Source organism: Brassica rapa, chromosome A01 (genome assembly GCF_000309985.2).
Source record: "Brassica rapa cultivar Chiifu-401-42 chromosome A01, CAAS_Brap_v3.01, whole genome shotgun sequence".
NCBI lineage: Eukaryota > Viridiplantae > Streptophyta > Magnoliopsida > Brassicales > Brassicaceae > Brassica > Brassica rapa.
Window position 1 is genome coordinate 19,753,903 of NC_024795.2, and position 25,733 is coordinate 19,779,635.

Here is a 25,733-nt window from a genome sequence, read left to right on the forward strand (position 1 = left end):
AAATATTCTTGTTATCCTAATTTTCAAATCACAAACCCTAATCAACAGTATTTCTCTAAAAAATAAAACTTTCCAAAAATAGCAGTTTTTAGAAAATTATTAAAAATACAACCTATTGATGAGAAACTCAGAAAAAATACTCATCTATCCAAAACTATTCTTGTTATCCTAATTTCCAAACCACAAACCCTAATCTAGAGTATTTCTCTAAAAAATAAAAACTTTTCAAACATAGCAGCTTTTAAGAAAATTATTTAAAAATACAACCTATTGATGACAAACTCAGAAACAATACTCATCTATCAACAAATATTCTTTTTATCCTCATTTCCAAATAAAAAAACCCTAATCTAGAGTATTTCTCTAAAAAATGAAAACTTTCCAAAAATAGCAGCTTTTAAGAAAATTATTTAAAAATACAATCTATTGATGAAAACTCAGAAAAAAATACTCATCAATGCACAAATATTCTTGTTATCCTAATTTATAAATCACAAACCCTAATCTACAGTATTTCTCTAAAACTGAAAACTTTTCAAAAATAGTAGCTTTTAAGAAAATTATTTAAAAATTCAACCTATTGATGAAAAACTCAGAAAAAATACTCAACTATCCAAAAATATTCTTGTTATCTTAATTCCAAATCACAAACCTAATCTATAGTATTTCTCTAAAAAATGAAAACTTTTCAAAAATAGCAGCTTTTAAGAAAATTATTTAAAAATACAACATATTGATGAAAAATTCAGAAAAATACTCAACTATCCACAAATATTCTTGTTATCCTAATTTTCAAATCACAAACCCTAATCAACAGTATTTCTCTAAAAAATGAAAACTTTCCAAAAATAGCAGTTTTTAGAAAATTATTTAAAAATACAACCTATTGATGAAAAACTCAGAAAAAATACTCAACTATCCACAAATATTCTTGTTATCCTAATTTTCAAATCACAAACCCTAATCAACAGTATTTCTCTAAAAAATGAAAACTTTCCAAAAATAGCAGTGTTTAGAAAATTATTTAAAAATACAACCTATTGATGAAAAACTCAGAAAAATACTCATCTATCCACAAATATTCTTGTTATCCTAATTTTTAAATCACAAACCCTAATCTACAGTATTTTTCTAAAAAAATGAAAACTTTCCAAAAATAGCTGTTTTTAGAAAATTATTTGAAATTCTGTAGAATTGATGAAAAATTCTTTAAGTATACTAATCTATTCAAAAATATTCTTGTTATCCTAATTTTTAAATCACAAACCCTAATATAGAGTATTTCTCTAAAAAATGAAAAAATTTCAAAAATAGCAGCTTTTAAGAAAATTATTTAAAAATACAACATATTGATGAAAAACTCAGAAAAAATACTCATCTATCTAAAAATATTCTTGTTATCCTAATTTCCAAATGACAAACCCTAATTTTAAGTATTTCTCTAGAAAATGAAAACTTTCCAAATATAGCAGCTTTTAAGAAAATTATTTAAAAATACAACCTATTGATTGAAAAACTCAGAAAAATACTCAACTATCCACAAATATTCTTGTTATCCTAATTTTCAAATCACAAACCCTAATCAACAGTATTTCTCTAAAAAATAAAAACTTTCAAAACATAGCAGTTTTAGAAAATTATTTAAAAATACAACCTATTGATGAAAAACTCAGAAAAAATACTCATCTATCCACAAATATTCTTGTTATCCTAATTTTTAAAACAACCCTAATCTACAGTATTTTTTTAAAAATGAAAACTTCCAAAAATGGCAGTTTTTAAAAAATTAATTGAAATACTGTAGAATTGATGAAAAATTCTTTAAGTATACTAATCTATCCAAAATATTCTTGTTATCCTAATTTCTAAATCATAAACCATAATCTAGAGTATTTCTCTAAAAAATGAAAACTTTTCAAAAATAGCAGCTTTTAAGAAAATTATTTGAAATTCTGTAGAATTGATGAAAAATTCTTTAAGTATACTAATCTATCCAAAAATATTTTTTTTTATCCTAATTTTTAAATCACAAACCCTAATCTAGAGTATTTCTCTAAAAATGAAAATTTTTCAAAAATAGCAGCTTTTAGGAAAATTATTTAAAAATACAACCTATTGATGAAAAACTCAGAAAAAATACTCATCTATCAAAAAATATTCTTGTTATCCTAATTTCCAAATCACAAACCCTAATCTACAATATTTCTCTAAAAATGAAAACTTTCCAAATATAGCAGCTTTTAAGAAAATTATTTAAAAATACAACCTACTGATGAAAAACTCAGAAAAAATACTCATCTATCCATAAATATTTTTGTTAACCTAATTTTTAAATCACAAACCCTAATCTACAGTATTTCTCTAAGAAAGGAAAACTTTCCAAAAATATAAGTTTTTTAGAAAATTATTTAAAAATACAATCTATTGATGAAAAACTCAGAAAAAATACTCATCTATGCACAAATATTCTTGTTATCCTAATTTCTAAATCACAAACCCTAAGCTACAGTATTTCTCTAAAAATGAAAACTTTTCAAATATAGCAGCTTTTAAGAAAATTATTTAAAAATACAACCTATTGATGAAAAACTCAAAAAAAAATACTCATCTATCCATAAATATTCTTGTTAACCTAATTTTTAAATCACAAACCCTAATCTACAGTATTTCTCTAAAAAATGAAAACTTTCCAAAAATATCAGTTTTTTAAACAATTATTTAAAAATACAACCTATTGATGTAAAACTCAGAAAAAATACTCATCTATGAACAAATATTCTTTTTATCCTAATTTCTAAATCACAAACCCTAATCTACAGTATTTCTCTACAAAAATGAAAACTTTTCAAAAATAGTAGCTTTTAAGAAAATTATTAAAAAATTCAACCTATTGATGAAAAACTCAGAAAAAATACTCAACTATCCAAAAATATTCATGTTATCTTAATTTCCAAATCAGAAACCCTAAACTACAGTATTTCTCTAAAAAATGAAAACTTTTCAAAAATAGCAGCTTTTAAGAAAATTATTTAAAAATACAACATATTGATGAAAATCTCAGAAAAATACTCAACTATCCACAAATATTCTTGTTATCCTAATTTTCAAATCACAAACCCTAATCAACAGTATTTCTCTAAAAAATTAAAACTTTCCAAAAATAGCAGTTTTTAGAAAATTATTAAAAAATACAACCTATTGATGAGAAACTCAGAAAAAATACTCATCTATCCAAAAATATTCTTGTTATCCTAATTTCCAAACCACAAACCCTAATCTAGAGTATTTCTCTAAAAAATGAAAACTTTTCAAACATAGCAGCTTTTAAGAAAATTATTTAAAAATACAACCTGTTGATAAAAAACTCAGAAACAATACTCATTTATCCACAAATATTCTTGTTATCCTCATTTCCAAATAAAAAACCCTAATCTAGAGTATTTCTCTAAAAAATGAAAACTTTCCAAAAATAGCAGCTTTTAAGAAAATTATTTAAAAATACAATCTATTGATGAAAACTCAGAAAAAAATACTCATCTATGCACAAATATTCTTGTTATCCTAATTTATAAATCACAAACCCTAATCTACAGTATTTCTCTAAAACTGAAAACTTTTCAAAAATAGGAGCTTTTAAGAAAATTATTTAAAAATTCAACCTATTGATGAAAAACTCAGAAAAAATACTCAACTATCCAAAAATATTCTTGTTATCTTAATTTCCAAATCACAAACCCTAATCTATAGTATTTCTCTAAAAAATGAAAACTTTTCAAAAATAGCAGCTTTTAAGAAAATTATTTAAAAATACAATATATTGATGAAAAATTCAGAAAAATACTCAACTATCCACAAATATTCTTGTTATCCTAATTTTCAAATCACAAACCCTAATCAACAGTATTTCTCTAAAAAATTAAAACTTTCCAAAAATAGCAGTTTTTAGAAAATTATTTAAAAATACAACCTATTGATAAAAACTCAGAAAAATACTCATCTATCCACAAATATTTTTGTTATCCTAATTTTTAAATCACAAACCCTAATCTACAGTATTTTTCTAAAAAAATGAAAACTTTCCAAAAATAGCTGTTTTTAGAAAATTATTTGAAATTCTGTAGAATTGATGAAATATTCTTTAAGTATACTAATCTATTCAAAAATATTCTTGTTATCCTAATTTTTAAATTACAAACCCTAATATAGAGTATTTCTCTAAAAAATTTCAAAAATTTCAAAAAAAGCAGCTTTTAAGAAAATTATTTAAAAATACAACATATTGATGAAAAACTCAGAAAAAATACTCATCTATCTAAAAATATTCTTGTTATCCTAATTTCCAAATGACAAACCCTAATTTTAAGTATTTCTCTAGAAAATGAAAACTTTCCAAATATAGCAGCTTTTAAGAAAATTATTTAAAAATACAACCTATTGATTGAAAAACTCATAAAAATACTCAACTATCCACAAATATTCTTGTTATCCTAATTTTCAAATCACAAACCCTAATCAACAGTATTTCTCTAAAAAATAAAAACTTTCAAAAAATAACAGTTTTAGAAAATTATTTAAAAATACAACCTATTGATGAAAAACTCAGAAAAAATACTCATCTATCCACAAATATTCTTGTTATCCTAATTTTTAAATCACAAACCCTAATCTACAGTATTTTTCTTAAAAAATGAAAACTTTCCAAAAATGGCAGTTTTTAAAAAATTAATTGAAATACTGTAGAATTGATGAAAAATTCTTTAAGTATACTAATCTATCCAAAAATATTCTTGTTATCCTAATTTCTAAATCATAAACCATAATCTAGAGTATTTCTCTAAAAAATGAAAACTTTTCAAAAATAGCAGTTTTTAAGAAAATTATTTGAAATTCTGTAGAATTGATGAAAAATTCTTTAAGTATACTAATCTATCCAAAAATATTTTTTTTATCCTAATTTTTAAATCACAAACCCTAATCTAGAGTATTTCTCTAAAAAGGAATTTTTTTCAAAAATAGCAGCTTTTAAAAAAATTATTTAAAAATACAACCTATTGATGAAAAACTCAGAAAAAATACTCATCTATCAAAAAATATTCTTGTTATCCTAATTTCCAAATCACAAACCCTAATCTACAATATTTCTCTATTAATGAAAACTTTCCAAATATAGCAGCTTTTAAGAAAATTATTTAAAAATACAACCTACTGATGAAAAACTCAGAAAAAATACTCATCTATCCATAAATATTTTTGTTAACCTAAGTTTTAAATCACAAACCCTAATCTACAGTATTTCTCTAAAAAAGGAAAACTTTCCAAAAATATAAGTTTTTTAGAAAATTATTTAAAAATACAATCTGTTGATGAAAAACTCAGAAAAAATACTCATCTATGCACAAATATTCTTGTTATCCTAATTTCTAAATCACAAACCCTAAGCTACAGTATTTCTCTAAAAATGAAAACTTTTCAAAAATAGCAGCTTTTTAGAAAATTATTTAAAAATACAACCTATTGATGAAAAACTCAAAAATAAATACTCATCTATCCATAAATATTCTTGTTAACCTAATTTTTAAATCACAAACCCTAATCTACAGTATTTCTCTAAAAAATGAAAACTTTCCAAAAATATCAGTTTTTTAGAAAATTATTTAAAAATACAACCTATTGATGTAAAACTCAGAAAAAATACTCATCTATGAACAAATATTCTTTTTATCCTAATTTCTAAATCACCAACCCTAATCTACAGTATTTCTCTACAAAAATGAAAACTTTTCAAAAATAGTAGCTTTTAAGAAAATTATTAAAAAATTCAACCTATTGATGAAAAACTCAGAAAAAATACTCAACTATCCTAAAATATTCATGTTATCTTAATTTCCAAATCAGAAACCCTAATCTACAGTATTTCTCTAAAAAATGAAAACTTTTCAAAAATAGCAGCTTTTAAGAAAATTATTTAAAAATACAACATATTGATGAAAATCTCAGAAAAATACTCAACTATCCACAAATATTCTTGTTATCCTAATTTTCAAATCACAAACCCTAATCAACAGTATTTCTCTAAAAAATTAAAACTTTCCAAAAATAGCAGTTTTTAGAAAATTATTTAAAAATACAACCTATTGATGAGAAACTCAGAAAAAATACTCATCTATCCAAAAATATTCTTGTTATCCTAATTTCCAAACCACAAACCCTAATCTAGAGTATTTCTCTAAAAAATGAAAACTTTTCAAACATAGCAGCTTTTAAGAAAATTATTTAAAAATACAACCTATTGATGAAAAACTCAGAAACAATACTCATCTATCCACAAATATTCTTGTTATCCTCATTTCCAAATCACAAACCTTAATCTAGAGTATTTCTCTAAAAAATGAAAACTTTCCAAAAATAGCAGCTTTTAAGAAAATTATTTAAAAATACAATCTATTGATGAAAACTCAGAAAAAAATACTCATCTATGCACAAATATTCTTGTTATCCTAATTTATTAATCACAAACCCTAATCTACAGTATTTCTCTAAAACTGAAAACTTTTCAAAAATAGTAGCTTTTAAGAAAATTATTTAAAAATTCAACCTATTGATGAAAAACTCAGAAAAAATACTCAACTATCCAAACATATTCTTGTTATCTTAATTTCCAAATCACAAACCCTAATCTATAGTATTTCTCTAAAAAATGAAAACTTTTCAAAAATAGCAGCTTTTAAGAGTTGTATTTAAAAATACAACATATTGATGAAAAATTCAGAAAAATACTCAACTATCCACAAATATTCTTGTTATCCTAATTTCCAAATCACAAACCCTAATCAACAGTATTTCTCTAAAAAATGAAAACTTTCCAAAAATAGCAGTTTTTAGAAAATTATTTAAAAATACAATCTATTGATAAAAAACTCAGAAAAATACTCATATATCCAAAAATATTCTTGCTATCCTAATTTCCAAATCAAAAACCCTAATCTAGAGTATTTCTCTAAAAAATGAAAATTTTTCAAAAATAGCAGCTTTTAAGAAAATTATTTAAAAATACAACCTATTGATGAAAAACTCAGAAACAATACTCATCTATCCACAAATATTCTTGTTATCCTAATTTCCAAATCACAAACCCTAATCTAGAGTATTTCTCTAAAAAATGAAATCTTTCCAAAAATAGCAGCTTTTAAGAAAATTATTTAAAAATACAACCTATTGATGAAAAACTCAGAAAAAATACTCATCTATGCACAAATATTCTTGTTATCTTAATTTCTAAATCACAAACCCTAATCTACAGTATTTCTCTAAAAAATGAAAACTTTTCAAAAATAGTAGCTTTTAAGAAAATTATTTAAAAATACAACCTATTGATGAAAAATTCAGAAAAAATACTCAACTGTCCAAAAATATTCTTGTTAACTTAATTTCCAAATCACAAACCCTAATCTACAGTATTTCTCTAAAAAATGAAAACTTTTCAAAAATAGCAGTTTTTAAGAAAATTATTTAAAAATACAACCTATTGATGAAAAACTCAGAAAAAATACTCAACTATCCACAAATATTCTTGTTATCCTAATTTTCAAATCACAAACCCTAATCAACAGTATTTCTCTAAAAAAATGAAAACTTTCCAAAAATAGCAGTTTTTAGAAAATTATTTAAAAATACAACCTATTGATGAAAAACTCAGAAAAAATACTCATCTATTCACAAATATTCTTGTTATTCTAATTTTTAAATCACAAACCCTAATCTACAGTATTTTGCACTCTATGCTGCACGAATAATGGTTATATCGGTTGTTCTGTTCATCTTTGTCCAGCTTCCGCAGACTTTACTTTTGGAAGACATTTGGCCGTGTTGGTTGCTCTAATCCTCTTTGTTTAATGTTGATCTATTATTTTGTGTATCAGGTAAAACATAAAATTCAGTCCTAAAATTCTGGAATCTAGCCAGTAGACTGGTTTTGGAAAAAGTTTTTAATGATGAAGGTCAACTTGATGAAGATGTTATTCCAACGTAAGTCATGGAGATGGGAAAATTTAAAGACCTCCTTGGTATTACCATGCGCTTAAGTTTTATCATTTCAATATGTTTATTCGGTCCATTGTAGTTTTCAGGTGGGTCTAGGAATGGTTGTCCAATCTCTTTGTCCCGATAAAAAAGATGGGGCACTTTGATGACAGAACAAACAAGCTTTTGTTTTACAGTTTCAAATATTGTGTTGTCTTTTGCTTTCATTTGAACGTGTTTATCATTTATATTTAAAATATATTTGGAAATTTTATATTTTTTTGTTATATGTTACAATATATTTATAATGTTTTTAAAACAATCTATATAGTTTTACTTTTGTTTTATTTAAGTGTAACTAATTATGTGGCTATATTTTCTACAAACTTACCAAGAGTACATGGTACATGTGACTTATTATCCAATTCCTATTACCCTATTAATTTTTTTATCTAAAATATAGTTTATATAGATTTTAATTTTAAAATTATCAAATATTCTAAAAATACTATTTATAAACCGGATTTCCCTATTACTTTTATCCAAAATATTTAAATTATCCGATTTCTACTATATTTTATCCAAAAATATAAAAATGTAAGTTTGAACCGAAAAACCAAAAACGACAATCAAACTGAAACTATGCCAAAAACAAAACAAAAACCAGAAACCGAATCGAATACCAAACTTCCATGCTTAAACATACTATTAAACAAATAGACAGATTAATAAATTTTTCAAACAAAAACAATTCGAGCATTTAAATTATGTTTTTGACACAGATTTACTGGAAAAAATCATCTTAATATTTATATGAAAACAAATAAGGTTTACTAATGAAACAAATAAGTAACCGAACTACAAGTCATATATTCTAAATTTAAATCAAATTTTAATTTAATGAAATTGTAAAAACCTTCAACAACATAATCCCGCATTTTAACGCGGGTTATAATCTAGTTCTTTCTTAAAATAAAGGAGTAAAAGCGGAAAACCAAAATATGTCAAATGTCAGAAAATGAAAATAATATTTGAGACATTATCAACTATACAAAGAACTACAATTTCCTTATTTTTTTGGTCGAAGAACTACAATTTCCTTAAAATCCAAAATAAAAATAGATGAATAAAAAAAGACAAAAAAAAAAAACTTGTTGACCGTAGGCTTTGTCTCCTGGAGATATATCTTTTTGGAATTTCTGTAAACTTATCTGTTTAAATTGCAATAATAATCTTGATCACCAAACAAAAATCCCATCTCACATCTTTCTCTTATTTTTATTTTTTTTTTAATCATGAAACAAATGTTCACCAAACAAACATATGGAAAGAAGTCTGAGACATACATCAACTTTCTGAAAATCTTTCTACATCTTATAATAGAACTTCGTACTTAACTATGCTTAAGAGGTATCCAAAAATAATGTTGCCCTAAAGAGAATGGCTGAAGGAAATTTAAGGGTCATATATAAACTTGTAATCATGGCGTAGATTGCAAACCGAAACGCTCGTGGGGAAGTCCCTGCTATGACCTCTACTCTATATCTACCTCATTTAGGATTTGGGCTTTGACGCCTATTCCCATAAACCCTTGGTGCTGACGGAGTGTCTGTCCTTGTCTGAGGGAAACTTCAACTCTATTTTAGTCAATCAACAAAAACTGAGTCAAGTATATCACGAACGTTTGTACTTTAAATAAATTAAGATACAACAAACGCAAGAGTTATTAGCATCAGCATACTCTTGCCCTGCAATCTGACAAATCACATCAGTGAGGATCAATAGATGAAAATACTTACAAAAGTGAGACATATTGAGATCTTAAATTATACTGATAAGTTTCTTGGGCTTCCAACTTAAAACCAATTGGCAATTAGTGGATTGATCCAAGTCACTTATATATTACTCAAGTCCCTTTCATATATTCGATGTGGGATCTTCTCTCCAATACCCTCCCTCGAGATAATGGTGCGTATAACCATTAATCTCGCAGAATCCATCATACCCCCTCCGAAATCATGCTTTTATTTTCTAGCGATCTCGGCGGAACTGAGCCTTCTATGGGCCATCAGCTAATGGGATGATCGGGCCACTGTCCGGGCCGGATTAATGGGTCAGGGTATTAGGCCCGCTCTGATACCATGATAAGTTTCTTGGGCTTCCAACTTAAAACCAATTGGCAATTAGTGGATTGATCCAAGTCACTTATATATTACTCAAGTCCCTTTCATATATTCGATGTGGGATCTTCTCTCCAATACCCTCCCTCGAGATAATGGTGCGTATAACCATTAATCTCGCAGAATCCATCATACCCCCTCCGAAATCATGCTTTTATTTTCTAGCGATCTCGGCGGAACTGAGCCTTCTATGGGCCATCAGCTAATGGGATGATCGGGCCACTGTCCGGGCCGGATTAATGGGTCAGGGTATTGGGCCCGCTCTGATACCATGATAAGTTTCTTGGGCTTCCAACTTAAAACCAATTGGCAATTAGTGGATTGATCCAAGTCACTTATATATTACTCAAGTCCCTTTCATATATTCGATGTGGGATCTTCTCTCCAATATATACCATTTTAAGCTCTGGCTCCGACATAAAGCAACAGTATGATCCCCATGAGTTAGAAATAATAATCCAGTAGTCTGCACCTCCTTCTGTCGTTCCCTACCACACGGCTAGCACATTATGGTTTCCAAATCCATCCTCACATGAACCTGCACACAAACCCTGAGGAAGCACAAACACAAAAATTTCATGACAATTGTTGATTACATTCTTCACTCCTAAATAAACAATTGTTTTTACATGAAACCAGATAAAAAAAATTCTTGGAAACTTACAACTGGTAGCTCTTTGCAAAATATGTAGTATCCAAACTTTGCCAACATATCTAAGAGGAAGTGGCCACCGCTGATACGACAGTGAACATGAAGAGATTTTTTACCTTTCACTTTCTTCCATTCTGCTACTACTTCATCTCTGTATATCTTATTTGCCCATCCTTGCAACTGTATAGAACATCCATAAACCTCCTCAGCCTCTTAAATTTCAAAAACCATGAAAGCCTAAAACTAAATAGTTTCAGTGTTCTCTAATAGAACTCATGTTTCAAAACCGTTAACACATTCATCATAGAGCTTTACACATATGCAGATACAGAGAGAGGCCCATAAAGCCTCTACTTTAAATATGTGAAGAGTAGAGAACGGTAACCTTTTTTATTATTTACCTGAGAGTTGTTAATGGAGTGAGAGATAGCTAAAGTTAATTTAGCTGTAAAGTCACTGTGAGTGAGGGTGTAAGTTCTTGGATGATTGAAAGATCGCCGGTCCAAACAATCTTGCCCTCTGCACCAAATAAAGCTAGAATCTTTAAGCTCTCACGATATGGAATCCATAGCTGAGCACAGAAAGCTACGATTTTGAAACTTTAACTCTATCAAAACGATGTTAAAGAAACATAATTTCTTACGGGAACAATCAATATGTTCTTCCTCTTGGACCTTCTTTTGGAGACAAAGAGTGAGTTGCTACTGTTACTCCGTTTTTCTGAATAACCTGGTTTGAGCTTTATCGGTAACAGCGAACTCGGCGACAAACTACACATCGTTTGCTTTCTTTAACCGAATTTAAGCTTCAATTTTCAGAACTGAACGCAGAGAGACCCTTAATACAAAGATGGAATCACAGAGCATCAGTTCGTGATCAGTTGCCAACCAAATATGTGGCCGATTGGAGCTGCTAATGAAGCCATTTTCTAACAGAGTTTAGAAACTTAAACAATCGTAAAAAGTGGAGAAAAGAAGTTTGAGGCGAATGATAGCTTACTTCGAGGATCTCTATATATAGGAGGCTTCAGAAGGCGTTACAGGAGGAGGATGCTAATATCTGTCCCTGAGCCCAAGATCCAACCGAGGTGTTTGCATAACAGGTCTCTTCCTATTGGAATACTTCTCCAACCGTGAGATGCTGCTTTTTCGGTTTAACATCTAAAAGGGTTCTTCCTTGCAGTACTTTCCCAGGAGTCAAGCAAGGAGACATGACGGGTTCTTTAGGATTCTCCAACTAAGCTTTTCGAGGAGAGCATCTTTGAAGATAGTGATATCCTTAAATCCTAAGCCGCCAAATGTTTTGGGTCTTGCCATTTTCCTCCTGTTATGTGTAGTATCCCACCATAACCTTGTCAACACCGATTGGATTTCAACACACACAGATTGGGGGAGACTGATGCATGACATTGCGTAGGAGGGCATCGCTGCTAGGACAGTTCTCAACATAATCATTTTGCATGCTCGCGAGAGGAACTTTGTGGACCAGCAAATAGATTTGTGCTTGATACGGTCTACTATATTGGAGAACAAGTCTCTCTTCCTTCTGCCAAATTGCTATGGTAGACCGAAGTATTTGCCAAGCCCACCATCTTTTTCAATTCCTAGCGCTTGCTTGATCTGAAGACTTTTAGCTTGAGTTGTCTTGTGAGAGAAAGATACAGCTGATTTCTGCGGATTTATCAGTTGACTTGAAACTGATTCGTAGGCTGATAGAATCTTGAGGAGGGTTTGAAAATTATTTAGATTAGCTCTACAAAAGAACATTGTATCATCTGCAAAAAGCAGATGATTAATACTAGGGCACCCTGTAGCTATCTTGATCCCTTTAAATTTTCCGTTTCTTTGGCCCAACTTGCATAAATCTGATAGTAGCTCACTGCAAAGTATAAATAGGTAGGGGGATAAAGGATCTCCCTGTCTGATTTTCCTTCCTGGCTTAACGAAACCTCTTTCTGTATCATTGATAATAAATGAATAGCTGACAGTAGTGATGCATTGCATGCTTCATCCTATCCAAATGGGGTGGAAACCGAACTTTAGGAGTATAGTTTTGATGAAATTCCATTCCAGCCTATCATAGGCCTTACTCTTATGATTCAATTCTAAAATCTACCCAATACCAAAATATATATTTGTCTTAAATTAAACGTAACAATTTTCTTTAGAAAAAAAAGAAATAATTCTAATCTTGATCCATGCTTTCTTAGGCTCGTATGGATGTAACTCCACCGATTGATCTTCTTTATCGTTAATGTTTCACCTTGAAGATTCTTTTGATGGAGAGAGATTAAATCTCTATTTCTCTCTAACTCTCATTGATATTGTTTTTCTCACGTTAAAGTTACAAAAGGGGAACATGTGGCTTATATATTTTTGTTAATAGTTGTGATGGTAATGGTTGTGATGGTTCACGACAATTACCATAACCCTTTTTCCTATGTAACCACCATTTATATGTATATATAGCATCATCTTTTTGTAGTTAATACTAATTAATAATTTACTGACTGCATATGCTATACGCATATATAGAAACAATTAAGAAAGACATTTATACTAAAATTAGGTACGGAAAGAAGGTTATCCTCGGAAGACAGAGGGTACATTGATGTACCTGAACCAGTTGTCGGAGACGATGAAGAAGTTGGAGAAGACGTGAGATGTGTCTATCGGGTGTTGTAATTGTGATGTAGAGAAGGTAGTCCTGCAGCTTATCCGATCTTGACTTGTCATGTTGACCTCTACCAAGGTCCTCAGTCGTAAATTATTCTGGTTTCAAAACTTCAACTAGAGTCATTTGAGTAGTTTGTTGTTTGATACTCGGCTCAGCTGATGATGAATGACCAGCAGATGAAGTTGAAAACTTTGTTTGAGCCTCTGTTTCTTGTAAGCGCTTGGTGAACTAACTCAGAGGAAGCTCTTGTTGTTCTGTTACATGGACAATTAGTGAAGCAGTGGGTAAAATACCCATGTCGACAGAGGGTGTCAATATCCAGTCTTCATCACAGGGAAACGGATTTGGTTTCAAATATGGAGTGAGCTTTGGTTAGACAAAAGGAAAAACATCCTCTCGGAAAATGACATCACGAGAAACCATAAACTCATTGCATTGAATATCATAAACCTTCCAACCTTTTTACCGAAAGAATAACCCATAAAAACACATAGACGACTTCTTTAGCCAAATTTATCCTTGTCAGGTGACGCTCTATGTGCGTAACAAGCTGAACCGAAAACACTCAAGACTTTGTAGTCTGGTTTAACACTGTGAAGGATTTCATAAGGAGAAAGTATGTGATGCAATGTTGTTGGTGTACGATTGATCAAAGCAGCCATTAATACTGATTCACCCTAAAACATTATTTGGACGCTTGCTTGAAACAAGATAGATCGAGAAACATTAAGTATATGTTTTTGTTTTCTCTTGACTCTTCCATTTAACTGTGGTGTATTTCTGCAAGAAGTCTGATGAACAATTCCAAGATCTTTGAAGTTGAGGAAAGCACCATAAACTCTGAACTGTGATCGCTTCGAATCATTTAAACCATTTTTTGAAAATGTATCTCTGTGTAGGCGAGAAACTTCTTCAGTACATTTTGTACTTACGGTTTTTCTAGAAGAAGATATGTACTTACTGTTTGTGAGAAATCATCAACAATAGTGAGAAAGTATATTACACCACAAGATGAAGGAATTTTGTATGGACCCCAAACATCGACATGAATAAGAGAAAAAAATATGTTTTTTTATTCAAACTTTAATAAAAAATCTCACGAGTTTGCGTAGATCTAAAACAAGTGTCAAATAAACTAGAGGCAGCAGATTTAGAAGAAATAACAGACAATCGGACAATACTAAAAAAGACAGATGTCCCAAAACGCTGATGCAATAGAGTATGATCTGAACCATCAACTGCTCAATGACTCTTTGCTGAGACAATATCTGTAAAGTAATATGATATCACTCAAATTACCCTAATAAGTGATTTATACTCTCTCAAATAAGAGGTCGAGTTGTAGTACTTAGGGATCGAAATCACAGAGAGCCAGAGAACCTAAGAAATCTAATATGATTTGTTAAGCAAGATGTTTTAATGATTTAAATGTAAAATGGAATTTTTATCAAGCAAGTGTTTGCTCAATTGATTGGTTGGGGTTTTGGTGCTTAAAAGGAAATAGCTAGACTTAGGGTTTCTATTCAGGAAACTTGGAATTATAATCCTACAAATGCCTAATGAGTTGCATGCATGATAATGTAAAGCTCAACTGTCAATTCTACAAGTTCATCGGCTATCGCATGTTTGAACTCGTCTATTAACTTAGATCTAATGATCCAAACAGATGTGTTCGATCAATAGTAGTGTCGATCGAAAATCCTATAGGGGTATCGGTCGATACACCTTTCGCTCCGTCGATCGATTATCCAATATGAATATCGATCGACTTTCCAGTTAAGCTTTATGCGTGGGTTGAATGAATTCTTACTAAGCTCACTAAAACTTCATAGAATAGTAAAATAGATATTTAATGGAGTTTCAAACATAAATTATAACTTTAGATCTTCTCTCCAATCTATCACAATCCTAAAACCTTTTGTTGAAAGTAATAAAACTAAAAACACAGAAAATCAGGCTTATATAATTAGGTTAAAACTCGTCAGGTGTAATCTTGTAAATTGGTGAAGACTAGGGTTTCAAGTCGGATGTGACCAAACGAGCTTTCTGTGTGATTCGCTGTCGATCGATGTCAAGACATGAACATCGATCGATTATTCCTCTTCAATATCGACCGATGGTCGAGCTCGATGGTCATCTCGGGTGCTTGCTCCAAATATCTCCAAAATTCTCCAAAATCATCACTTATCTCCAAATCACTTCTGACCCTATAAATATTCTAAATAGACTCTATAATATAATAATTAGTAGTTAAAACACTTATAAACCATGAATAAAAGTGGGTCAAATCCATGGTCTATCATAATACACACCATCAAATTCTTCACCGGCTCCAATCAAAGTCCTCGGAAAAACAGTCAATACAAATATCGTGTCAGAAAACAATGCTAAGCAATTTGTTTGCTTTACCAATTTGCTACCAATATTAAAGTGAAATTTAAGTTTCGAACGTATAAAACATTATCCAGCTTGATTTTAGCTGACAAAGCAAATGATCCCATCTTTACTGCAAATGTATGATTGTCGTCTGAGAAAGCGACCGAACATGGCGCTATGTTCTCGACAAAAGTCAAAAGAGAACGATTACATGTCATGTGATGAGATGCGCCACTATCGAGAATAACATTGCCAAAAAAAAATTTACCAGAGAGTTTTCTTCAGACGAAGAGGTATTAGCCTTATCTTGAAGCATTTGATTGGTGCACGAGGATGTTCAGGATTGTATTCGGGAAAGGAAGAAGAATTTGATCTGGTAGCATGAGCAACGTTAGCCTGACCATGTCCACGGGCACCAGAAACGCGACCACCTCTGCCTTTGGGACCTCCGCTCTGTCCTCGACCTCCATTGCGTTCAGTATACCATTCTAGAAAGCCAACAATTTTCCAGCAATTTGATTTAACTTGTCTTGTTTTGGCATGATGTGAGCACAGCGCACAAGATCTCATAATTGAGTTATCTTCTCTGTTTTGAGCTTCATTCTTACGAGACGAATCAAACTGATTTTTCTGACGCGAAAAAGATGAAGTGTTTTGACGAGCCACCAAATCTACTGCTTCTTGCTGTGGTTCTTCCCTTATCATCTTGTTGTAAATCTCCCTAAGAGAAGGCAAATGATAGATCACATACTTCAAACGTGAATCATCCAATTCCAAACCCATCACGAATTGATGTATTTTTCTTGTACTCTTTCTTTGGCCATTCCCGCAGCTGCTCGACAGGAGCACACATGGACAGGTTGATACACCTACAACTCTTCCCAAAGGGTTGAGAGTTTACCTAAGTAGTCCAATACAGGCTGTCCCTCTTGCTTACACGAAGCAAGCTGTGCCTTTATTTGATGAATACGGACTGTATTCCCAGCTGAGAAGCATTGTTTGAGGTCTTCCCACAGTTAGTGTGCGTCGGTTATGTAAGTAACAGTATAACGCATTTTTGGTTCAATGGAATCTCGGATCCATCCTACCAACATAGAGTTAACTGTCAACCAATTCCTCCAAATATGCACTGTTCTGGTCAGGTTTCTTCAAGATACCCTTGAAGAACCCTAGTTTTTATTTGGCCTGAAGAACATTCAACATCTTTGACGACCATTCATTATAGTTCTCTCTGTTGAGAAGAACAGAGGTAATCAACAAGTAAGGCAAGCTTAAAGCTTCATCCTTGTTCTCACCGGTTTTGGAGACTTGTGTCTCTGCCGTGAGGTTTTTGTTTTTGTTTGAAAAAGTAAAGAGTTATTTAGGATCTCTGTGCATACCATGTAGAAATAGATATCGCAAGTGGTTGGTTTATTAGATAGGCAATGCCCTCATATTTATTTATTACAAAGCTCGAGTTGGCCTTAGTCCTTATCAACGAGACTAAACCCTTAGCACAAAAGGAATATAGAACTCATCTAAAGCTAACCTAAAACTTATCTATAAGACTTAGTATTTATCTCGAGTACCCCAATACTCCATCCTTTCACGCTCTTTTTACATTCACCAAATTATGAAGTTTTTCTAATCTACTACTAATTCAAGCTGAAACACACCGCACTATAATAAACTTTAATAATGGGTCTTATGCATGAATAATTAAAGCCATCTACCGTTGTTTGTAGATTATTAATATATGTATTGAAAATAAAATAAATTGCTATCTAAAATTTATAGCACAGGGGTTGCTATAGTGCCTAGTTGATGGATTGTTTTTGGTGTCTCATAGTCAGTTTTATTAATTAATCAACAAATTATGTCATGGCTTCCCTCATATTTTGAGGGGAAAAAGAATAACGTGACTGATTCTCCAAAAAAGAATAACGTGATTGATTCTCCAAAAAAGAATAACGTGACTGATTCTCCAAATTATGTATGACAAAACAAGGCCCTGGGTCTTACATGCGTAAAAAATAAAAATAAACTTGGGGTGTTTACTTGTTTTACATTATGTAGAAGCTTATTTATATATACTTGGTTCGGTTTACATTTGGATGGCGATCAACTAAATTTCTTAGATTACTCATATGTATACACACAACTCGTTCAAAGAGTATATTTAATTGAGTGGTTGATCAATTCCTAAGGTCTCAGTAGTTGATTATTTCTCTTCGAGGTGAGAGTTATTTCTTTATTGTTAAATCATTAATTCCCAATATAAGAAATAAAACTAGCCTATAAATTAACACACAATTCCAAATGGATAATTTTAATTTTAATTAATATCTTATTAATAAAAATATAGTACATATACACAAAATACAGCCACCAAAGCTGATAAGACAAAAACACAAACCCGGGAAACCAGACAAAATGAACAATCTACCCATTTTCGTATTTATCATCATATTACAAAGCTTAATCTTGTCTAGTTCTTGTCTCTATCAAAATTCTTCACACAATATATTACAAGACTCATCTCCATTTCCTTCTGATTTCCTTTTTGGCACTGCGTCTTCTGCTTACCAGGTACTTCATTTTTCTTGTTGATTTTTTTTTTGTTGAACAAATCTTTTTTCTTGTTGATATCTTTTGTGATCATACGTTCTTCTCGTTTAGAAGAAAACAAATTTCAAATAAACTTAATGACTTTTTGATTATTACTTGATGTGAATAGTATGAAGGCGCGTTCTTGACCGAGGGGAAAGGATTGAACAACTGGGATATATTTACACATGAAAACCCTGGTATGTATTGATCCCTGACTTGATTCGATATATGAGATAAACATCAACATCTTTAAACAGTCCAATTTTCCATTGTTCTTATAAAAATTTAAGTTAACTTTTTTTTGTCAAAGGGTTAAAACTTATTCGCGTTTTAACTTATATAAAGTATATATTATAAATATATATGTATGTTTACAGAGCTATTCGGAGCTATAATACACTTAATACATATGTATGGATATCAATATTAGTTATATTATGTTGACAATGTCAATTTATTCCAGGAAAAATACGTGATGAGAACAATGGAGACATGGCTGTGGATCAATATCATCGATTTAAGGTCAAACAGATTTCTAAATAACATTATTTTCCTAATTTAAAACGTGTTTCATATTAAATTGTCTAATATGGTTACAGGAGGACATCCAGTTAATGACTTCCCTTGGGGTCAACGGTTACAGATTTTCAATTTCATGGTCTAGAGTCTTACCACGTAAGAACTTCATTTTTCTTTATCAAAATAAACTCATAGTAATTAGTTAATTAGTGATTTAGTTGGTCTACCATTACTCAATTCGGTTCATCATTATATATTCAACGATTACCGACATGACGAAATCAGTTAGTACTACTATAAAACAAAAGGTTTGTTATCTGCGAGACAGGAGGAAGATTTGGAGGCATTAATTATTCGGGAATAAAGTATTACAACAGATTAATCGATGCTCTCATTAGTAGAGGTAATAACTATAATTGTTACTTAATTATTTGAACCAGGGATTTGAACTAATGAAAATAAAAAATATGATTTGCATTGATTAAATGTATCCAGGGATTAAGCCATTTGTGACACTGAACCATTTGGACTACCCTCAAGAACTTGAGAACCGGTTTCAAAGTTGGTTAAGCCCGGAGATGCAGTAAGTGGCTTAATGAAATCTCTAACAAATCAATTTTTATTATTAAATATTAATGTTCTCAAGTTGCACGTTCCGTTTTGTAGGAATGATTTTGGGTACTTGGCTGATATATGTTTTAAACATTTTGGTGACCGAGTTAAACATTGGACAACATTAAACGAACCAAACCAACAAATAATCCTCACCCATCTAAAAGGCACCTTTCCACCATCCCGCTGCTCCTTACCGTATGGAAACTGTAGTCAGGGGAACTCGGAAAGGGAACCATTCATAGCTGCACATAACACGATCCTCGCACACGCAAAGGCGGTTCACATTTATCGGAGTAAATATCAGGTAACTAATGTACCAGTCGATATGATATGTATATAATCTTAATTGTTATTTTGGACTAATACTGATAGTAAGTGTGACACGATTTAAGGTAAAACAAAGGGGGATCATTGGCATTGTGGTGCAAACATCATGGTTTGAACCCATTAGCGATTCCATCGCAGATAGAGAAGCTGCAGAGAGAGCTCAATCTTTTTATTCCAATTGGTATGTTCTATTATGATTACGATGATCTAAAATTCACATATATAGATATATATATATATATTATGTAATTGAAATACTATATTTTCTTTTATAAATATAAATATAAATATAAATATATATACCTTACATGCTACAATATATAACAGGATTTTAGATCCAATTATATATGGGAAATATCCAAAAGAAATGGTGAATGTACTTGGATCGGCCTTGCCACGGTTTTCTAGGAAGGAAATGGAGAACCTAAAACAGTTAAGATTAGATTTTATTGGCATTAATCACTATACAAGTTACTTCATTCAAGATTGCTTGTTCTCAACTTGTAATGCTGGAGATGGAGCTTCTAAAGCACAAGGATTTGCACTGAAGTTAGACCGAAAAGGCAATGTTTCCATCGGAGAACTTGTAAGCACAGTTTTGAATCATTTTTCTAATTTTGTACTTTGACATTTCTTTCAATTTTTGTTTATTGTGATAGACGGATGTAAACTGGCAGCACATTCATCCTGAAGGGTTCCGAAAGACATTGAACTACCTAAAAAATAGGTACCACAACATACCGATGTTCATAACCGAAAATGGTACAAGACCTCAAGATTTAACAATTTTCAGGTCATGTTTCATATTTGTTTTCAATGTATATTGACCCATTTGGAATTGATATTTGCAGGTTTTGGAGACCTGCAAAAACCCGAGACAACACTAACAGAACTTCTAAATGACACAAAAAGGATACAATACATGAGTGGATACTTGGATGCGTTGCAGTCAGCAATGAGGTATAGAGACTATTAATATAAGTTATTTAGTTAACCTTTGATTTTTTTAAATCTATATATCAAACTGATATTTACATAATATATAAACATAATCTATTAGTACAATAACTCTTTTGTGAAATTTGTGTAGAGATGGAGCAAATGTGAAGGGCTATTTCGCATGGTCACTATTAGATAACTTTGAGTGGTTGTATGGATACAAGCTTAGATTTGGGCTATTCCACGTGGATTATACAAGTCTCAAAAGAACACCGAAACTTTCAGCTTCATGGTATAAAAACTATATTGGAGAGCATATTAGAAGAAAATATTATTAGACATAAATGTCTGGTATTTTTAGCTTATGTACAGCAAGAAGCTCAATGCCATATTGTGTCACAGCTGCTGTTTCTTTCTCACCGACTAATATTTTTCATGTACTATATCTCATAAATCTCCAAATTACAGTAATAATTGGGAGGAAAAACTGACAAGAAATGCTCATCATTATTATTTTTTTCTTTTTATAATGATGATAAACAGGGCCGGCTCAAAAATTGCTTGGGTCCTGTGCAATATATAAAACATAAACAAAATGTGGTGTATTAATTATGTTTGTGAAATTTTGGGTCCTATTTTACAAATTTGGACTCTAAAATGCAAAGAAAAATATAATTAATAGGACCGGATCCGCAGACCTTTAAATGGAGTTTTGGGCCACTGACAAAAAAAGGCTTAAAGTTATGTCCACATGTGCATCGTGGAACTTTGCGAGTCTGTGACAATTCCACACGTGAATCTTCAACAATTGTGTCATTTCTCTCCTTTCTCAACTATCACAACTACAAAATCTTCTACAGACAAAAAAAAATAGAAAGGAAACTATCAAATGTCTGGTGGAGTAGCAACAACATTCTCAATTTGCCACTTGATAAAAGTCGCTTAATAATTGGTTTAGTAATCTAGAAGAATCGTATAATTTGAGAAGGAAACGGACTACTAGCACAATTCACCGCTCTAAATATCATCCATTCATCTCAATCTCTAGTGGAGCAGTAATGGATTTTGTTAGTTGATAATATCTATATATATAGAGGGGAGTTTTCTCTCACCTCCTTGCGCCAAGTCATCATGGAGATAGGGGCTTTTGTCGACACGTGTCAGCACCTGGGTCGTTTTGCGTTTATTTTTTTTTTGTTTTGTTTCTTGTGCTGTCTAAAACGGGGACTGAATTGGGCTTTGGCGCATGAAACCCAATGTAGAGCCCAGTCTTCTTCACATCTCGACCCACAAGCGCATTAGGGTTTACTCCCATTTTCTTCTTGCGGCACGAACTCACCAACGAAACCACTGTTCTGATAACTTTATCGTCAAAAGATATCATCATTTTGATCTCAATGATTCCATTAGAACTTCATATCGTGTCATCGGTGGATTATTCAAATCCAAAAGATTCCATTTTTTTCTCATTTTGGTATATGATTTTTACAAAGCAAACGAAAGAGAAAAATTAAGTTTTAATATATTTTTATAACTTCTCTCTGTTCATTCACATTCCAGAATGCGAAGATGACGACTACCACGAAGAAAGACAGCAAAACAGAGCAAAACCAAGCCGCAACGGCGGCTCTTCCACTACTCCAAGTCGCTGCCACAACCGCCGCAGTAACTAGAACTACCAACACACTCTAACGCCTCTCCACCACAACGGAAATAGAAAACAACATGACTCCGACGACGAATACGGAGGAGCAGTCTCCTGCAACAAGTGTCGTCCTCACCACTCTCACCGCGACAATTCTCCATCGTGCCTCTAGAAAGCCACAACAACAACCCTTCCTTCATCTCAAGCCCCAACCTCAAAATCAAATCCATCTTCCAATCGGAGAAGCCCCAAACCCTCTTCCGCCGCTTCCCTTCCGCCGCGGTCTTCCTCCTCCTCCGCCTCCGTCGCAGACGCTTCCAGAGAAGAGCAGTGGCGGTTAGCCGTGGCGGAGCTTTCTCATAAACTGATCCAAGCCACCAAGAAAAAAGAAGACTCCGTTACAGAAGCTTCCCGGTTGAAAACGTCCATGAGGGAGCTAGAGAAGAAGCTCAACAAGCTCGAGATCTACTGCCACAACCTCAAATCGGGTCTCGACGAGTGCAGCAGCAACAACAAGAAACAGAGCGTCCCTGTTCGGTTCAACGATGGGATCATCCAGCCGTTCCTCGTCTTGGTGTTGGAATCTCGCTCTTCGATCAGAGCCCTGAGCAGAGCTCTCGCATCGCAGACTCGCAGCTGCGTACCGTCAGTGGGAAAGTCTACGAGCGGCTCTCTCTCCTCCCCCAGCCTTTCGATGTCAAGATCAACTATTTCGCGAAGAACCCGAAAAGCATGATCTTTTACCTCGAAGCGATCCTGAGCAGAGCCTTCTTCGAGAACTTCGAACTTCGAAGCTTCCGGGTTTCAGAAAACGGGTCGACCCGGATTTTGAACCCGAGTGATCGTTGCGAGTCCAATTACGCTTCGTTTAACGTCTTGATGGAGCTCACGTGGGACGAGGTGTTGAGCAGAGGAACGAAGCATTTCTCTGAGGAGTTTAGCCGGTTCTGTGACCGGGAAAATGAGTGTCACGTCACTTCCATGCTTTGCTGGAACCGAGCGTGGCCTGAACCGCTTTTACAGATAAAGTAGTAAACCGAACAATTTATTGGATTATGATTTGGTTTATTGGAAACCAATTAAACTGTTCTTCTTCTTCTTTTGTAGGCTTTCTTTGGTGCGTCGAAGAGTGTTTGGTTGGTTCATCTCTTGGCTAATTCGCTGAACCCAGGTTTGCAGATTTTTCGTGTGGAGAGAGATGATCACTTTGATCCGGTTTACAAGGAGGAAACTGGTGGGGATCGGTATAAGAGTGTGGTTCGAGCTATGGTTCAACCTGGGTTTTATGTGTATGGCAGTGTAGTTAAGTGCAAGGTGTTTTGCAAGCGTTGCGGCAGCGACTAGGAAGAAGCGGTGGAAGACCGTATGGTCAAAGAATTTAATAAAAACGACGAGAGACAATAAGCATTTGTAGCCCATTAGGAGTCTAATTTACGTTGGTTACGGAATTATAAAATTGGTGAGTTTTGATTTGTTTTGTTTTTGCAACTTGTAATTAAAAAAAATGGAATGCTCTTTGCAAGTAAATATTTTAAAACTAGCTCTTTTAAAAATAATGTTTTTGTTGGTATTTTTTGTCAAGCTGATTTAATAAAAGGGTGAATTAGCCAAATGACCAAATTTGAAAAGAAAATTAAGTGCATAGCATTGATTTTGACATAATAAAGCCCATAACAATTATGCCAACTTCTATCCGGTAATACCCTTTTTTTGTTCAAGTTGCCAGTAATAGAGAAAGAAACTGATGACATCAACAATTTGACACCCCACAATTAATTATCACACGTAATTCAATCAACACCACACTTTTGTTTAACACATAAATATACATCTAATTTTTCTATATCATCTAACACTACTAAAAATAATAGGATTCAAAATCCACTCACACCTAGTAAATACTAAACTTTAATCCAAACCTCAACTCCAAAATAATAAACCCTAAACTTTAAACATCACCCTTCCATCTAAATACTAAACCCTAAACCCTAATTACTGAATCCTAAACCCAAATATAAACCTTAAGCCCAATTATCAAAATCTGAAAATAGTATATAATATTATGTAATATTAAACTAAATCCAAACAAAACTCCTCAATGCTAAACTCAGACCTAACTTTTGAATACTAAACCCAAAAATGCTATCACTAAACCCAAACCTAAACTCCCACCTTCCAAATACAAAACCCTAAATCCTAATCACTAAATCCTAAACCCAAGTATAGACTATAAACCCAAATAGAATGGAACAAAATACATAGTATAGTATAAATTGGTAAGCAAAAAAACACTCTTTTTTAATCGTCAAATGGAACATACATAATACGGTCACTAAACCCAAACATCAACCCCCACCTTCCAAATACTAAACCCTAAATCTTAATCATTAAACCTAAACCCAAATATAAACTCTAAACCCAAATAGTATAGAACAAAATAAATAGTATAGTACCTATAGTTGTAAACAAGAAATTGATAAATAATGAATTTATCAAACAATCGATGGTACAATAATACAACAACCGTAGCATACTATTTAGTTTGGTACTTGCGAATTGTACAAAAATATAAGAATCGTACTATACTATAATTTTCTTTCACTACATATAGTATAGTCGACGAGTTCATCTTCTTCACATCTTCCTCTTTTTACAGACATGGTGATACACACATTCACTAGTCCAGAGTAATTATTCTTCATCATACCATATCAATACAGCATACTATAACAATTTAAATAACAATGAAAAAAATCAAGATGAACAACATTGAAAAAAACTAAAAAAAAAAAAAATTGTGATGTCACCTCGTTGTTGTCTACGGTGCCATCTTCTCCTCCAAACTCAATTCCACAAACCCAAAATCCATATTATTTCTTAGTCTAGTGGTTTGTGTTCGTATGTATAAAAAAACAGAGATTGGAAGAGAAGATGAAGAAAAAGAAAAAGAGATGTGGAACAATGATAACCACAATTTATTAAACTATTTATTTAATATTTCTTTTGATAAATAACTCTCAACAGGTCACACAGGTTGAATTGAAGGGTAATATAGTATTATTATATAAAATACATGTACTGTAGATGAAAGTTAGGGGTTTTAGTTATGTAGTGAATTATAATTTGTTTGAAGGTTATACAGCCCAATTTCCCTTAATAAAAAGTCTATTGGTGTTTTGTTTGATTTTCTTTTTTC

The 25,733-nt window shown here is 31.9% G+C and overlaps 1 protein-coding gene and 1 pseudogene across 2 annotated transcripts; both read left to right on the top strand.

The window, feature by feature from the left end:
- The first annotated feature begins 7,690 nt into the window (after positions 1 to 7,690).
- On the top strand, positions 7,691 to 25,442 carry LOC103831615 (beta-glucosidase 45). 2 transcript variants are annotated; one of them, XR_625889.2, is made up of 12 exons: positions 7,691 to 18,471; positions 18,620 to 18,689; positions 18,956 to 19,014; positions 19,092 to 19,167; positions 19,340 to 19,414; positions 19,507 to 19,594; positions 19,678 to 19,930; positions 20,019 to 20,134; positions 20,281 to 20,539; positions 20,613 to 20,680; positions 20,805 to 20,913; positions 21,044 to 21,133. XR_625889.2 is itself a non-coding variant. In XM_009107504.2 (12 exons), the coding sequence occupies exons 1-12, from the start codon at positions 18,316 to 18,318 to the stop codon at positions 21,228 to 21,230; spliced, it is 1,551 nt and encodes a 516-aa protein (XP_009105752.1). In that variant the 5' UTR covers positions 7,696 to 18,315; the 3' UTR covers positions 21,231 to 25,442. The 2 variants fall into 2 exon arrangements, 1 of the variants encoding a protein (XP_009105752.1); XM_009107504.2 differs by having other exon boundaries at positions 7,696 to 18,471; positions 20,613 to 20,715; positions 21,044 to 25,442.
- On the top strand, positions 21,237 to 25,332 carry LOC103833118 (annotated as a pseudogene).
- Positions 25,443 to 25,733: the final 291 nt, after the last annotated feature.